The following is an 18,226-nucleotide window of genomic DNA, read 5'->3' on the forward strand; positions in this document are numbered from 1 at the left end:
TAAATGGAAGTTTGTATTTAATGTTTGAAGTTATTCTGCTTTGGGACCAACAAAATGAACTACCGCATTTAAAAATTTATTGAGAAAATACAAGTTACAAGTAATTGGAATATTGCATCATAAATCTGACCACTGCTTCTGTTTTCTTCTCCAGGGCCTGCTTTCTTTTCTGAGTGCACCACTCATAGGTGCTTTGTCTGATGTTTGGGGGAGGAAGCCCTTTCTCCTGGGCACTGTCTTCTTTACTTGCTTCCCAATTCCACTGATGAGGATCAGCCCTTGGTGAGTGACTCAGCCTTTCATCATCATGACTCCTTGGGTCACATATAAAGAATACATCTGCAAGAACACTTAACCATTTCAAAGCAGTTGTATATGTGTTTTCATATGATCTCTTTGGTAATACCGAAAGCCAGTTTTGGTAGTTACCACATTGCCAATGTTATAAATGGGGAAATGAAGAGATTACAGAATTAAATCTGAAGTGAAGAAATAGAAACAAAAGCTGTAGTTGCCATGAGATGAGTTATAGCATTGGGTCTCTGGAAGGAGCTGAGGATCTTTGTATTCAATGCTGTGGCTCAGTTGACTTTGCAAATGTGTTGTTTTTGTCAGCTCATTGGTCTGGAGCACTGATATGACATAGCTTATGTCAATAGGCAGGGGTTACTTTTGTGTATAATGTGGTGAGACCAATAATCTATTCTAAATCATAGTAGGACATTTTAAAAATTTTTTATTGATTGATTTTTAGAGAGAGAGAGAAACATCAGCATGTTGTTCCACTTATATATGCCTTCATTTGTTGATTCTTGTATGTACCCTGACCAGAGATCAAACCCACAACTTTAGTGTATTGGGACAGTGCTCTAACCAACTGAGCTACCCAGCTAGGGCCATAATATGAATTTTAATTTGATCTCATTTTTTGTGATGAATAGGAAGAGAATATTTAGCACGTAAACAAGTCTATTTAGTTACCAAGATGAGTTGGAATTTGCACTACAGCTGTAACTTAGTTGTTTCTGTAGGAGTCCAGAGGTTGGTATTTTGGCCAAAATTCCTGTTTGCTAAACTCAGCAATGTGAAGGACTATGCCTTAGAATGGAAGGTTTTTGTGTTTTCTTTTTAATGTAATTAATAGATTTTCTTTTTATGGCTCATGTGAAAATGCCATCATTTGATTATTTGATAGGAATTTTTTAATGTCAACATTTGTCACATTCTAAATTTGTTGGGTACTCATAATGGAACATTTTATTTTTTACCAGATGAAAAATTGTTTTAAATACTTTTTGATATTGATTCCTTCCATCTAAGAACATTGTGGGGGTATTCCATCCAGCAGATGGTACTCCATCCCAATTACCTCGAATGAGAATAAATCTATCAAGTCATGATCTGTTTGGGATGAAAAGGCTAACCAGTCCCTCAAAGGAGAAAGGCATTAAGCCTCTTTCTCAATGGGCTTTTATTGGGTTTAGTTTGCATAGAAATACAGGGTGAATACATAAAGCTCATCAATCATTGCCTGGCAGTAATGATCAAGGAATAGATGACATTCAAAGAACTATAAGGGCTTATTCTGAGTCAGGATCAGATAGAGTGAGTGACTCCAAAGAGCCATAAAACTTTGGGAAACAAACTCATTTTGTGCTTGGACCCTTAGCATTTAATTTGAGGGCATTATTAGCAAAGCAGGTTTCACAGGATTTTATGCGTTCTTTCTTAGGCCTGATTGATCTGGGGAGCTACCCTCTCCAGCACAGAGCCACCCCCACCTCTGGCATTGTTTCAGGCTTAAGTCAGCTGGAGTATGCGGGCTGTGGAGAGGTTAGGAGACTTTACAGATAGAATGAGGACATAGGCTATAACAAAACCAAAGGGTGAGGGGCCATCACCCCTTTCTGTAGTCCCCTAAGTCCTTCCCTGATGGTCTCTTTACGACTGTGCCTATCTTAGGCTGTTCCTCCCTTGAGGAATCTTACCTGTCATTGGCTATCCAGCCATGCTCCAGGGGCCAAGCAGGGTGAAATAAAGGGGGCAAAGGCTGCACCCCTAGTGGGAGGATAAGTTTTGTGGCTTGTGGTGCCTAGGTCCCCAAGCCATGGGGCCTTTTTGCCTGTCGGAGGGGTTACAGATCCTGAAACCAGACAGATGGTTCCCAAGAGAACCATAACATGTTTTTCCAATGAATTAGGGCTTTATTTTTAGTGTCCTCTGAATACATTAATTTTTTTTTTAGATTTTTAAATGATTTTACTTATTCCCTTACATTTTTCATGGTGCTGGTTTTGCTACTCTTATTGACTAATAATGTTAAATAAAAGTGATGATTGTGGACTAATCTTTCTTGTAATTAAGGAAGTGTTGTAAAATTTTATCATTAAGTGCTAAGCTAGCTTTTATAACCAGCTTTTAGATTAAAAAAATAGTCATTCTATTTTATCTAGAAATGTTCTTTTTTTAAATGAACATTTGATGTCAAATTCATAAAAGATGACTTTTTGCAAAATGGAGATCATTTGATTATTTTTCTCCTTAGATTTGTTATTATAATGAATTATTTAATATATTTTTCTAATATTGAAACATTATCATATCTAGGATAAGTCCTCATTTTTGTTCTGTGATGTTCTGTTTGCTAGTGTTCTAATTAGTTTTTTTAAGGCATCTATGCATATAATAAAAAAGTTTGGACTTAATTACATTAATATTTTTTGTTACCTTTTATGTAGCTCTTGTAAAGTTATTTCTTATATATGCTATCTCTTTCTCAACTAAAGCTAGGAAATTTAGAGAATTTTTATTTCTCTTGTTTTGGCATCCTTAAAAACTAACTTTACTTATTGAAACTGCTTGTACTGACACCTTTTAAACAGAGAGAAAATTAGTATGTTTCTGCTTCTTTATCTCCATCTTGATCGTACTTTTATTAGTTGTCCTTTTATATTTTATACATGCATATTTTTAAAAATCATTTTTTGGTTTATAATCTACATATCTTTGGCTCTGTTTATAAAAATGTACATCCACTACCTCTCTTCTGTGTGATTGAAATTATTTTCTTTAGGTGGTATTTTGCAATGATTTCCGTGTCTGGAGTCTTCTCGGTCACGTTCTCTGTGATATTTGCCTATGTAGCTGATGTCACTCAGGAGCATGAACGAAGTACTGCTTATGGATGGGTAAGATAATAGATTTTGTTTTTTAACCAGAAAAATAATTAACATTCTATTAAAACTTCACTGAAAAGTGAGATTTAAAATAAGTAGTAAATATTGACTTACATAAAAGAAAATCTAAAGTAATTGAAATAAAATAGGAGACTTACAAAAATTTAAAGGATAGCAAGATAGAGATTTCTATTAATTCTCTGGTTTTAGAACTGGAAGATTATCAGAAATGTGTGAGTTCCCAGTTGTAAAGTATATTAAAAGTTGATTTGTTTTTGTTAGCTGATCTCTTGACAAATCATAAACAGTTTATAGATTAGAAGTCTCTGTGTGCCTAATTCAAATTGAAGAGTTGTTAGAATCTCAGCCATGTTAATCTAGTGTTATATTACTGGTTGTGTGACCCAGTCAGTTATTTGGGAAATAGTACTGCAGAAAAAGTATTACACTCATTCATTCAACAAATAATTGTTGAATACATTGCAAAAGTTAAAAGAAACCTTTTTTTTAAATAATTGAGTATTAGATAATCATTTGTAATTTTTCTAGGCATGAGAATGGCATTGTGGCCAAGTAGGCAAAGACCTGTTGAAGATGACAGGCTGAAACTGTTTATATCAGAATGTCATTCTCTGAGATCTACTTAACTTGTTCAGGGGGAGAAGAGGGCATGTGGGTATGTGTTCAATGGGCAAAACTGTAGTGGCATGTGGGTGTTGTTGAAGAAGAAAAATTTCTTTGTCTTACCTTCTAGGTTTTTTAGCTGGCCTAGTAATTAAATTGGCATAACACAGATCAACAGGAAAAAAATTAATTTTATATATACAGGAGCCCCAGAAAGAATATAAGCAACATAAAGGTAGTTAGGCAGTTGGGGCTTATATGCTATCATGAGCTAAGGAGAAAGAGGGTAAGGTTCTGGGGTTTCAAAGGAGGAGGAAGACAATTCACAGAAAGATGAAAAGAGCAAATGATTGGTAAACAAATATTTGCCATGTTATGCAGATAAGTCTTTCTGATGTAAACAGGTGTCTTTTATAATAGCTGTCTTTCTGGTATGGGCTCCCTATGTAGTAAGTCTTTTAGGCTGTTAAAGGGAGAAATATGAAGCTTTTTCTAAGTCTTTTAGGTCTTAATCAAAAACTTCCATTTCAACCCTACTTTCCCTCTAGCTGCTACCTGCTCTCTACTCCCTTCCTTTTCCCCTCCTTCCCTAAATGTCTTGTGCCATGCCCTAAAGCCAGAGCATCTCCAGAGTGTTATGGAGGAAAATAGAGGGATCTGGTAAGAATTCAAAGGAGGCAGCATGTTTGGGATGACTTTAGAGGTTGGGCTACAGAGAGTATAGAGGTGCCAAAAGCCTCTTTTATCATACTTGTTATGCAGATGCCTCTACATTTCAGAGCACACCTTTTGAGATACTAATTTCTATCCTATGTTACTAGATATTTGATCCTTGCTTTCAGCAAGAAAAACAAACAAACAAACAAAATTCACAATGCTATTGTGGCTGAGCATTAGGGCTTTGAGGAAAGATTTCAGAGACAGTTCTGGAACCAGTGAACTTAGCTCCCCTCACTAGCTCAGTTCTTCATCTATAAGTAATGCCTGCTCATAGGGGTATTGGGAGAAGTCACTGAGAGAAGTGCCCAGCAGAAGTATAGGGATGCCTGGATTTGGTCACAGGACTTAGGATCTTAGCTAATATTTTTTGTATGAGATTAACATTTAAACTAGTGAATTTGGGGTAAAGCAGATTGCAGACTCTGCTTCATAATGTGAATGTTTCTCATTCAATCAGTCTGAAGAGAACAAAGAGCATGAAGGAAGCTGATATGTGTTAAGCATTACTATATTCCATGAATTTTGCCAAGTGTTTTACTTGTATCGTGTAATTTACTTTTAACATCCCAATAATATGTACATTTTTATCATTTTATAGAGAAGGATATTGAGGTTTGGAAAAGTTATGTAATTAGTAAAAGATCCCAGGACTCAAAGTATTAGATCTGAGATTTATTCTCAGTTCTGACTCCACAAAGTCTAGAGTGAGACACCATAACAGGAAAATAGTCCCAAGAATCTTTACATTTACTTCTGTACATTTCAGGTGTTAAGATGACAAAACTAAAAGAGAAAAAAGAAAGTTTGCAGTTTACTTATCTTAGAAATATAGGAGAATTTATTGCCAATTACAGGATTGTCAACCAAGTGTAGCTGAGGTTCTAAGAAGCTGAAGTTTTGATATCTGTGAGAGAATATATAGTATGTGTACTTTTCCTTACTGAAACTCCTCCAGTAAGCCAAGAAAGTGGTCATTCTCAGGGCCACAGCAATGAATAGTCATATTAACTAAGTTAATGCTTATTGAGAGATTGCTATGGTGAAGTCATCCTTTAGATTTATTTACCAGAGTCATATTGAGTATTAAGTGAAAGAGGGGTTTAGATAAATATGCAGGCTAAGCATGTAGGCTGCTTTAAGCTTTAAGAAAGATACAGCATTTAGCATAGAATTTCATGGAGTCATTGATCCCAAAAGCCCATTTATTTATCCAACAAATACTTACTAAGCATCAATGGTTTGAGAGTAGTATATCTGATCAAAGAGAATAGTTAGGGAACTACTGAAGCTCTCTACTCCTTTCTGATATTTGAAATTTTGTGTCCTACCTTTTTACTTTTATTTTCATATTCCATGATTGTCTTCCAGAATAGTCACTATTACATAGTTTAATATTAAGCAGAGATTTTTTTTCACTAAACTCCTGTTGTTTCTCACTTTTGAGATATATATACAGGGTGGGGCAAGAGTAGGTCTACAGTTAAAGTTCTTTACACTTAGAATGCTGTGAAATTACAAAAAACAGTTTCAGCTGAAATTTAGCAGCTGTGGATCTGACTGTACATTTTAGTAGGAAAAATAATTTGAGAGATTGGAAAATGGTTTCTAGTTCCTGTTATCTATTTGAAATTAAGGTAGCTATTTAACAGTTTTATTACTGTTTATTTGTACATTGTGTGGTAGAGTATCTTTACAATTTATATACAAAATGCAGAAAGGATCGAGATAATGGAAAACTTAGGAATAAATGAATGACCCATATTGTGCAGATAATTTGTGCACCTGAGGACGCTGCAGCAGTGTTCCCTTAGTACATGAGATGCTGCAGCAATGCTCCCTTAGCTGTTTGCATGTCATTGCAACTTTTAATGTACTGATGTGATTGCCTTGTTCTCTTGGATAATGTGGGAAAACCTGAAGGACAGGAACTTTGTTTTCTTATTTATCTGGTACATAGTGGGTATTCAATAAATATTGAATCAATGAATTTGTGTTCTCCAGATTGGAATTCTATAATTCTGTACACCCCCTTTGTTTACCAGAAATGATCGTATTTGACTTATAGTATTTTTAGTATACCAATTTCAGATACGTTGTGTTTTTCTAAATTAAGTTGGGATATGATGAAGAAAAGATGTCATTTGCAACCAAGAGTCATAATTTTAATCATAAATAATGATTTCTGTGGTTTCTATAGGAACAGTAGTTTGGGGATTGCCTGAGAGAGTGGGAGGTGCTGGGTGGAGGAAGGCAAAGGGGAGAAAATTGGGACAACTGTAATAGCATAATTAATAAAATAAAATAAATAATATGGAGATGAAAATAATAGTAAAAAAAAAACAAACAAAAAAACTTTTTTTTTCCTGGCCCTGGCCGGTGTGGCTCACTTGGTTAGAACATCATACCATATACCAAAGGGTTACAGGTTTGATTCTTGGTCAGGGCACACACCCAGGTTTTGGGTTTAATCTCTGGTCAGGGCATCAATGAGAAGGCAATCGATGGATTTCCTTCCAGTTACTCTCTCAACATTGATATGTTTTTCCCTCCCTCCTTCTCTCCTTCTCCCTCTCTCTGTCTCTTTCTCACTCACTCTTTCTCTCTCTCTAAAAGCAATGAAAAGTTTTTCTTGGGTAAGGATAAATAATAATAATAAATAATTTTTGTTTTGCTGCCCTAATTGTTTTCTGCCACCTTGTTTTCAAATCACTTATTCGACCCTCTACTTCATCTAACCGCCCACTGATACCATCTTCCCTGGGTCAAGCACTTTCATCCTTACACCACCAGTCTGGAGTAGTGTACTAGCCTGGTTCTCCAACCATCTGGCTGAGCTCACGACCTGCAGAAAGGTCTGCTGCAGCTTGGGCACTGTGCTCTCTGTCTTGGGGAACAATTAAGGAGATTTAAGAGAACCCAGTAATAGTCAGTGGCATGGGCATTCAGTGCATTGTGTGGTTCTGGAGCAGTGGGCCGTTTTTTCACTCCCTGCATGCCTTGCTGAGCTCACATTGGCAGGCTGCTCTCAATGGGACCTTCAGTGCAATTTTTTTCTTGAGGAGACTTTGGCATAGATTCAGACACTGAGTGATGTGGCTCTGGAGCTGGGGCCATTTTTCCCTCCCTCTACACCACTAGTGCTTCTCCCCCAGCAGGAGACCCACTACCATCCTCCTGCTGAGCTTGAGTCCTACAGAAAAATCTGCTGGCTGCACCCGGTTTGCACCTGTGGTGTACTTTTTCTTGGGAAGCTATTGTGAGAGACTAGGACAGGCACTGAATTGTGTGGCTCTAGGGTGGTAGCTATTTACCCTCAACCGCCCTCCATGCCACTGTTACCATCCCCCTATAGGTGACCCACTAACCTTGTCCTTCTGACTCCCTTTGGCCCTACTCTGCTAGTTCATGCCCTGCAGAAAAGGCTGCTAGCTGTACCCAGCCTGGACCTGCAGTGTGCATCTTTGAGGATGCTCTGATCAGAGAGTCAGGCAGAGACTGAGTAGAGTGGCTCTGAAGTAGGGGCAACTTTCAACCCACTCAGTGCCTGACCTATACTACCCTCAAATAGGAAATCCAGTAGTCCTATTTGCCTGAGCTCACACCTTGTGGAAGAACCTGTGGGCTGTGGCCAGCCTGGGCCCACTCTACAGACTTTGTTTGAAAGGCTCTTTCAGAAATACAGGCAGCCTCAACAGGTTGTGGAACAGCTTACAGGTAGAGGCTGATCTCAGGGGGTGCCTTGAGGACTTTTACTAATCCGTCCTTGGACTTGGAGCTGCTGGAAGTTGACCTTTATACAGGGCTTATCCTTTCCCCTACACACCCAGCCCAGTAGAGGCAGCAACAAACTCAAATCACATGACGGCTCCAAACATGTAGCCCAAGGCAGGTTACAAGCAGCATGGGACATTGACTTGCACCAGAGTCCCTCCCAAGTGGATCCAGAACCAGCACAACCCAGGGTGAGCTTCAGACCACACCAGAGCACAGCCAACTAACCACACAAGTGACACATTCAAAGGAAGATCTTGGCAGACACCAGATCCTCTGGGGCCAATTCTGCTTGGGGCAGGTCTTGCACAGCAGTTCGTACACTGTGGTCAGGGTTTATCCTTATGGTCAGCCAGAGCCTGGGTGTTATCCCACTCACAGATGGGCCAACAGTAGTCAAGACACAACTACAACAGGAGGGCTTATATAACCCCTCCCCCCAAGAGGGCTTATATAACCCATTCCTGGAACACTAGCTCAGGTGATAAGGGAGACTGTGCCACTGAGACCCATAAGACACCTATTATATAAGAACACCATACTAACATTGGGAGACACAGCAGATCTACCTAATACACAGAGACAAATATGAAAAGGCAGACAAAATGGGGAAACAGAGAAAACATGTCCCAAATCAAAGAACAGGAGAAATCCCCAGAAAAAGAACTAAATAAAGACAAGGCAAGCACTCTACCAGATACACAGTTCAAAACAACACTTATACAGATGCATAACAACACTTATACAGATGCATTCCGTGAGAATGTAAAGAGATTATAGGTATTAAAGGGACATAGAAACCATAAAAAAGAATCTGTCAGAAATTAAGAATACAATACCTGAAATGAAGAACACACTAGAAGGAATAAACTGAAGGGTGGATGAATCCAGAGGATCAAATCAGCCGTTTAGAGGAAAAGATAACAGAAAACAGCCAAGCAGAGCGACAAAAAGAAAAAAAGAATTTTTGAAAATGATGGACGTCTGAGGCAGGGGTCCCCAAGCCCTGGGCGGTAGACCGGTACCAGCCTGTGGCCTGTTAGTAACCAGGCCACACAGCAGGAGGTGAGCAGCGGGTAAGCAAGCAAAACTTTGTTCACATTACTGCCTGAGCTCCACCTTTTGTATCCCCTCCCCCCGCCTCCAATCCATGGAAAAATTGTCTTCCACAAAACAAGTCCCTGTTGCCAAAAAGTCTGGGGATTGCTGGTCTAAGGGACCTTGTGAACAACATCAAGCATAACAACATCCGGTTCATAGGGGTGTCAAGAGAAGAAAGAGCACAAGGGATTTGAGAAACTATTTGAATAATGGCTAAATACTTCCCTAACCTAGTAAATGAAAAGCACATACCTGTTCAGGAAGCAGAGAATACCAATCAAGATGAACCCAAAAAGGCCCACAACAAAATACATCATAATTAAAATGGTGAAGGTTAAAAAACAGAGCCTTAAGAGCATCAAGAAAAAGAGTTAGTTACTTCCTGTAAGATTGTTAGCGGATTTCTCAACAGAAACACTTCAAACCAGAAGGGGTTGGCAGGAAATATTCAAAGTGATGAAAAGGAACTACAATTAAGACTACTTTACCCAGCGAGGCTGTCATTTAAAACTGAAGGTAAATTAAGGGCCATTCCAGGGAACAAGAAACTACAATATCCAGAAATCAATTCATATGATAAACCACATAAACAAAATGAGGGGGAAAAATTATATGATCATATCAATACATGCAGAAAAGAACAACATTCAGAACCTATTTATCCTAAAAACTTTCAGCAACATGAAAGTAGAGGGAACATAGCTCAACATAATAAAAGCCATGTATGCCAAGTCCACAGCCAACATCATACTCCGTCGTAAAAGCTAAACATGTTTCCCTTACAATCAGGAACTAGGGATGTGCATTTTCACCACTATTATTCAGCATAGTACTGGAAGTCATAGCCAGAGCAGTGAGATAAGAGGAAAAACTAAAATACACCCAAACTGGAAAGGAAAAAGTAAAAAAAACCTCATTATTTGAAGATGCCATGATACTGTATATGGAGAACCCTGGATTCCACCAGAAAACCACTAGAACTGATCAATTCAGTAAAATAGCAGGATACAACATAAATATCCAAAAATCTGTTCCATTTTATACACTAATAGTGAACTAACAGGAAAAGGGAAAAAACTAAAAAAAACAGTCAAATTTAAAATTGCATTTAAAAAAAAGTACCTGGAAGAAAATTCAAGCAAGGAGGTAAAAGATCTGTACTCATAAAATTCTAAGATACTGAGAAAAGAAATTGAATAAGATACAAATAAATTGCAAAACAAATGGTATATATGGATATCATGGATAGGAAGAATTGACATCATAAAATGTCTATACTACCCAAAGCAATCAATAGATTCAACAGAATTTCTATCAAAATCCCAATGGCATATTTCATAGAACTAGAACAAATAATCCAAAAGTGTACATTTAACCACAAAAAAACTCCAAGTAGTCTCAGCAATCTTGGGAAAGTAGAACAAAGTTCGAGCCTTATTACTACCTGATATCAAAGTATACTATGTGAAACCAAAGTATACTACGTGAAATCATTTATACTATGTTACTGGCATAAAACCAGACACAGATGAACAGAATAGAGGTCCCAGAAATAAACACACATCTCTATGATCCTTTAATATTGGACAAAGAAGGCAAGAGTATGCAATGGGGTAGAAACAGTCTATTAAACAATATTGAGAAAATTGGACAGGTATATGCAAAAAAAATAAACAATCAACAATTTACACCATATACAAGAATAACCCCAAAATGGATTAAAGACAAATGTGAGACTCGAAACCATAAAACTCCTAGATGAAACCATAGGCAGTAGAATCTTGGACATTTCTGTTAGCAGTATTTTTTTCTGATATATCTTCTGGGCAAAGAAAACAAAAGAAAAAATGAGCGAATGGGACTGCATCAAACTAAAAAGTTTTTGCACAGCAAAGAAAACTGTCAACAAAATGAAGAAACAACCTACTGAATGGGAGAAGATAACTTCCAATGATATATTCAATAAGGGGTAGATCTCCACAATTTTTAAACAACTCATACAACTCAGCACCAAAATATATATGTCGTCTGTCCAGAAGATACCCAGCCATGTAATATGAAAAAGAGACATTTATTGAGGAAGATACAAGAAATAGTATGTGTAAGACAATGACACCTCAGTCTCCTTCAGAGTAGGCACCTTGGGACCTCACACAGTTCTCCCAATCACCATCAGCTGCTTCATCATATTTTCCTGAATCTCGTCAATGATCTGAAATCTTCACTTTCAAAGGTGATTTTAGTTTGAGGAAAAGCCAAAAGTCTCAGGGTGCTGAATCTAAGCTGTAGCAAGGTTAAGTCAACTGAGTGATTGGATGTTTCACACAAAAAAACCTCTGCATGAGATATGGTGCGAGAGGGGTACATTGTCATGATGAAGCTGCCAATCACCAGTTGCCCATAGCTGTGGCCTTCTGAATCATTCAGAATAGTTTCTGTGGAGGAATGTTCAAGCTTAACACAAAATTGAATGCAGATTTGTTGCTTGCTCTACCTGCTGAGTCATTTTGCAACAGCCACACAGTACAAGGCATCTAATGCCCCCACTGACTACTACAGTGCAGTCGTCATTGTTTACCCATGCGCATTCCAGTCCTCTCTCCTTGGCAGTCACATTACATCAATGCTGCACAAACCATTCTCAATATATTGACAATGGCTGGACTTTTTCTGGACAGACTATGTATAATTTATTTATTTTAAGTATATTTTCTTGATTATGCTATCACAGTTTTCCCAATTTTCCCCCTATATTCCCCCTTGGCCCTACACCCCCCCCCCCAGCCCTCAAGCATTTCCTTCCCCCTTAGCTCATGTCCATGGATTGTGCATATAAATTCTTTGGATTCTCTGTTTGCCATACCAGTCTTAACCTCTCCCCATCTATTTTATGCCTACCAATTATGCTTATTCCTTGTACCTTTCCCGCCCATTCTTCCTCTCCCTCTCCCCACTGAAATCCCTCCATATGATGTCCATTTCTCTGATTCTGTTCCTGTTCTAGTTGTTGCTTAGTTTACATATTCTTTTTTTCAGGTTCAGTTGTTAATACTTGTGAGTTTGTTTTCATTTTACTGTTCATAGTTTTTGATCTTCTATTCCTTAGATAAATCCCTTTAACATTTCATATAGTAAGAGCTTGGTGATGATGGACCCCTTTAACTTGACCTTATCTGGGAAGCACTTTATCTGGCCTTCCATTCTAAATGATAGCTTTGCTGGATAGAGTCATCTTGGATGTAGGTCCTTGTCTTTCATGACGTCAAATACTTCTTTCCATCCCCTACTTAACTATAACATTTCTTTTGGGAAATCAGCTGATAGTCTTATGGGAACTCCTTTGTAGGTAGCTCTCCTTTCCTCTTGCCGCTTTTAAGATTCTCTGTTTATCTTTAATCTTAGGTAATGTCATTATGATGTGCCTTATTGTGTTCCTCTTTGGGTCCAATTTCTTTGAGACTCTCTGGGCTCCCTAGACTTCCTGGAAGTCTGTTTCCTTGGCCAGGTTGGGGAAGTTTTCCTTCATTATTTGTCCAAATTAATTTTCAACTTCTTCCTCTTGTTCTCCTGGCACCCCTATGATTCTTATGTTAGAACATTTAAAGTTGTCCCAGAGTTTTCTAACCCTCTCCTCATTTTTTTGAATTCTTGTTTCTTCATTCTGTTTCGGTTGGATATTTATTTCTTCCTTTTGTTCTAAATCAATGATTTGAGTCCCAGTTTCCTTCCCTTCACTGTTGGTTCCCTGAATATTTTGCTTTATTTCACTTTGGGTAAACTTCATTTGTTCCTTCATTTTGGAACTGACCTAAATCATTTCTGTGAGCATCCTGATTACCAGTGTTTTGAACTCTGCATCATATAAGTTGGCTATCTCCTTGTCACTTAACTTCTTTTCTGGAGTTTTGCTCTGATCTTTCATTTGAACCATCTTGCTTCATCTTGGCACACCTATTATGTTGTAGGGGGGCAGGACATTAGGTATTCAGCCATCCGAGGCAATCCTCTTTGCCGTGTTGTGGTGCTCTCTGTGAGAGAGGGGTTAGATAGAGAACCATGTGACTCGCTTGGCTCTAGCCCCACTATTTTTTTTAACTTTTTTTATTGTTGTTCAAGTACAGTTGCCTTCAATTTCCACCCCTTCTTCTCCCAACCCAACCATCCCTACTTCTCATCCTTGATCCTACCCCCCTTTGTTTTTGTGCCCTTTATAGATGTTCCTGTTAACCCTTCTCCTTTTTCTTGCTAATATCCCCTCCCCTCTGGTCACTGTCAGTTTGTTCTTAATTTCAATGTCTCTGGTTATATTTTGCTTGCCTGTTTGTTTTGTTGATTAGGTTACACTTATAGGTGAGACCATATGGTATTTGTCTTACCGCCTGGCATATTTCACTTAGCATAATGCTCTCCAGTTCCCTCCATGCTGTTTCAAGGGGTAGGAGCTCCTTTTTTCTGCTGTGTAGTATTCCATCATGTAAATGTGCCATAATTTTTTGATCTATTCATTTACTGGTAGGCATTTAGGTTGCTTCCAGCTCTTACTAGCCTCACTTTCCAATGAACTCTGCCACTTGAGACTGGGAGTTTGTCTCACCATAGCAGCCCCCACAGTAGTTTACAGTTAGCTTGAGTCTTTAGTTTCCCGTTCAGCCAGACCCTCCTCACTCGCGTGGTCTGCAGCCTTGCTGCGGGTTCTCTTTTCCCACCTGGATGCCCCTCTCCATCCCTCCTACTGGTCTGGCAAATATTTCTTTAATTCCGTGGTTGTCGGAATTCCGTGCAGTTTGATTTTCTGGCACTTTTGGTTGTTTATTGTTTTTTATTGGTTGTTATCTTCCTTTTGGTTATGCTAGGAAGCAAAGGGTTTTTATCTACACCTCCATTTTGGCTGCAACTCCCCCCAGTTGTAGTATTTTCTTAATAATTTTTTGTAGTTCTGTCATGTCCATTGTCACTTCTCAGTTGTTTTTTTAAGTTTTCTAATGTTCAATTATAATTATTCTTCTAAGATAATCAACTGCCACATAGGATGACTCTTTCCACAGCAATCTAAAATGCCATTTTTCTTAATATACACTTAGAAAATATATGTCTTTACCAATTTGGAGGAAACACAAAATCCTGATTGTAGGGTTTCTCAAATTATAATGTTTTTCCCAAACTGGATTCAATAAGAGCATGGAGCCATCATAGCCTCTTACACTTCTGCTTACATCAATGATCTGTTTTGGGACCAGGCTAGAGGCTGGCATTCCATTCAAAGAGTATGTTCTTCCTTCTGCTATAGCAGGGAATTGAAAAATGAGAAACCATAGTTGTCATCTGAAGAATTCTTTAACATTTGATTGTGTGGTTAATAGAGACCAAGGCTGTGCCTTGATTTTCTATTTGTGAAAGTCACACTTTAAGTAAAAAATTTCTTGCAGATCATCATATATTATCAGATATGGTAGAATTTTTATCGTGGTATCATGGTATCTTTTCAAAAGAAAAAGTTCTTCATAGGAGTTATTTTGTTTGTTGTATATTAAATGTCAATGATCACAGAAACTTCTGGCTTCTCTTCATTGTAGACCTGCATTGCTGAATATTTTGTTGCCTTGACTTCAGTTTCCTGAGGGGTCTTGGACAATGAGATATTTTTCCCCCACCCATTTGACCATAGTTTGAAATTTCTTTGATAAATACTAAGTACTTTCACTTCCCAAGGTATAAAGAATTCATCAGCTCTAAACTTATAAAGCCAGTCATCCAAAAGTGAAAGAGAAGAGACTGTAAGTCATCTCCTTTTGTTTCTACTTCTATGGTTTGGTGGGCCTCCACAGTTCTAGTATCTGTCCCATAACCTAATGTGGCTACTGCACATTACTCCAATGCTTCTTCCAAGGTATCTCCCCATGCATGTAACTAGACATCCCCTGAATGACCCAAATACTGATACTTTCAGTTGACTGGAGGATACTTGGCCTTGGTCACCTTCTGCTCCTCAAATTGTAGTCTCTATTATCTTCCTCTTCCTGCATCACGATTTCCTTCTCTTTCGTTTCTGACTTTATTTATTTAGATCCTCTCTCTTTTCATCTTGATTAGTCTGGTTAAAGGTTTATCAGTTTTGTCTTAGGTTTTTAGATTGTGCTTTGGTGTGGTCTGAAGCTTTCCACCAGGTGGCCTGACTCTGGGGCCTTCTGGGAGGTGCAGGCCAATATCAACCACTGCCTGCACCCTACCTAGATGTGTTACAAGGAGTTGTGCAGATGGTCACCACTTGTGCTGGCATTGGAGGTACCTGGAAGAGGTCAAGTTGTGAACTGGGGCCACTCCCACTAGTGCTGGGCCTGGGGTCACTTATCAGGAGGTATAGGGCACATTGAGGCCAGATGCTTCTTGTTGAAGGTTTGTTCACCTTGTTGATTCACCTTGAGGAGAATTTAGGAGAGTCTACAGCATGAGCCAAATTGGCCATTTGTATGTAAACAACACTGACGTGGCTTTAGTGGGCCTTCAAGTTGGGTGGGACAGAGTATTGGGGAATCACCAGGGCTGAGTTAACAGTGTTAGCCAGGGTAATGGAGACTCAGATATGGTGTTCACCTGTACCTTGACCAGCATGGCTAGGTCAGTCAGGTCCTGAGGGAAGGCAATGGGGGATTGAGAAATAAAAGGCAGAGTCAAAGTGGGGTCAGGTGGAGTCCCTTCTCTGGGATGCAGAGGAGGGAATTGTTTATTGGTGAAATCAGGCTGTGTATAATGAGTAAGCTTTGAAGCAGAGCATGAGAAAGACAAACCACAAGGCTAGGTACATTGTATTTTTTAAGAACATTTGCTGCTCCTTCTTGGTACAGTGATATAGCAAGCAGCCAAGCCATTCTTTTCTTACAACAACCTATCAGGCAGTCTTCCGTGGCCTAGGGCAGCTGTGCTGAGCCTGAGGCCTGCCTCCAACTCCCATGGCACACATTATCCTGCTTGGCTCTCCACAACCTGCACCTAAATGGGGAGGGCTCAGGAAAAGAAAAATGGCCTTTACCAGCATTTCTGTCTGGGAGAAAGCTGCCCCTCTAGCATTCACTCCAGTGATAGACAAGTTAGTTTTTCCCTGTATGTTTCAAGCTGCTGCTTCAGTGCTGGAGCTCAGAGTGAGTTAGTCTGTCAGTGAGTAAGTTCATGCACTGGCCTTTGAAGAGGAACTCCTGGGACTTCAGAAGCTATCTATCTCACTCATCCATAATCCCTGCTGGTTTTTACAGACAGAAGTTATGGGTACTAATCTTCCCTGCACTGGTATCCTGAGCTGGGGGCCTGGTTTTGGACTGGGAACCCTCTGCTGCTGAGATATTCCTCCTGACTTTAACAACCACATGTGGGTACGGGACCAGCCCATCCTGTGTATGTGCCCCTCCCACCAGTCTCCATGTGGCTTCTTCTTTGTATCCTTAGGTATTGGACTTCTGTTTAGTCTTCAGGAGGCTCTCAATAATGATTTTTTTTTGTAATTTATTTGTAATTTTTATGTGGTCATGGGAGGAAGTACAATGCTTTCCTTCTCTGCCATCTTGACCAAAAGCTCAAACAGTGCATATTTTTGGGAAATGATAATCAAGGACAATCTCTGGGTAATTTGTAGATTCTTATCATAAGCCCTGCAGGCATTTTTTACACCTTTCTGCCTACATCCCCATTTCTCAATTAAAGAAGACTAAGGCATGTATGTTTTGTTTTTTTATGGGGGAGGTTTTCACAATTTTTATTTTAAAGATTTTATTTATCCATTTTTAGAGAGGGAAGGGAGGGAGGGAGGGAGGGAGAGAGAGAGAGAGAGACATCAATGTGCGGTTGCTGGGGGTTATGGCCTGCAACCCAGGAATGTACCCTGGCTGGGAATCGAACCTGCGACACTTTGGTTCACAGCCTGCGCTCAATCCACAGAGCTATGCCAGCCAGGCACAATTTTTATTTATAATAACATTATTATATTTTACTCTTGTAGCTTTCCAGGATCTCTCCAATTAGTTAATAGTGGTGAAAAAAATTCTTAAAACAAAATAAATTTTTTTTTTCTTAAAATTTTTGTACAATGCATTCCTTTGTCTTGTTTAAAACCAATGGAAGGATGACTGTAGGTATGCACCTGTGGGACCCTGGGTGAGAACAGGAACATACATATGTATGTACCTGCTGCATAGGGGACCCTGGGTGAGAGTGTGCTTTTTCCACAGGTCTCAGCCACCTTTGCAGCCAGTCTGGTCAGCAGTCCAGCCATTGGAGCATACCTCTCTGCCAGCTATGGAGACAGTCTCGTTGTACTGGTGGCCACAGTGGTGGCTCTTGTGGACATTTGCTTCATCTTATTGGCTGTTCCAGAATCTTTCCCGGAGAAAATGAGACCACTGTCCTGGGGAGTTCAGATTACTTGGAAACAAGCAGACCCTTTTGCGGTAAATAAAATTATGGAAACACTTTTTTTTTTTTAGTTTTTCTTTTTTTTTTTAAGATTTTATTTATTTATTTTTAGAGAGGGAAGGGAAGGAGGAAGAGAGAGAGAGAAACATCAATGTGCGGTTGCTGGGGGCCATAGCCTGCAACCCAGGCGTGTGCCCTGACTGGGAATTGAACCTGCGACACTTTGGTTCACAGCCCGTGCTCAATCCACTGAGCTACACCAGCCAGGGCTGGAAACACTTTTCTAAGTATTCTAAGTCATGCAAATAAAAGAACATTTGTACAACCTCAAGCATCTCAGCAGTTATTAATCCATTTCTGTCTCCAGTAAAAGTACGAAAAAAAAATAATTACAAGGAAGGGATTGAGGTAGACTGTGCACCAGGGAATATATA

At 39.1% G+C, this 18,226-nt stretch overlaps 1 protein-coding gene and 1 pseudogene across 1 annotated transcript in view; one reads left to right on the forward strand and one right to left on the reverse strand.

Annotated features, from left to right (window-relative positions):
* Window positions 1-18,226, forward strand: part of MFSD14B (major facilitator superfamily domain containing 14B) — a gene marked incomplete at its 5' end in the record, with an annotated part of 129,975 nt that overhangs the window by 81,343 nt on the left and 30,406 nt on the right. The window contains 3 exons of the mRNA XM_045844778.1: window positions 155-282; window positions 3,074-3,188; window positions 17,609-17,827. Coding sequence (XP_045700734.1) covers window positions 155-282; window positions 3,074-3,188; window positions 17,609-17,827 — 462 coding nt within the window. The remainder of the gene's footprint in view (window positions 1-154; window positions 283-3,073; window positions 3,189-17,608; window positions 17,828-18,226) is intronic.
* LOC123822668 lies at window positions 14,920-16,001 on the reverse strand (annotated as a pseudogene).

Source organism: Phyllostomus hastatus, unplaced genomic scaffold (genome assembly GCF_019186645.2).
Source record: "Phyllostomus hastatus isolate PE091 unplaced genomic scaffold, TTU_PhHast_1.1 phas_contig_41, whole genome shotgun sequence".
NCBI lineage: Eukaryota > Metazoa > Chordata > Mammalia > Chiroptera > Phyllostomidae > Phyllostomus > Phyllostomus hastatus.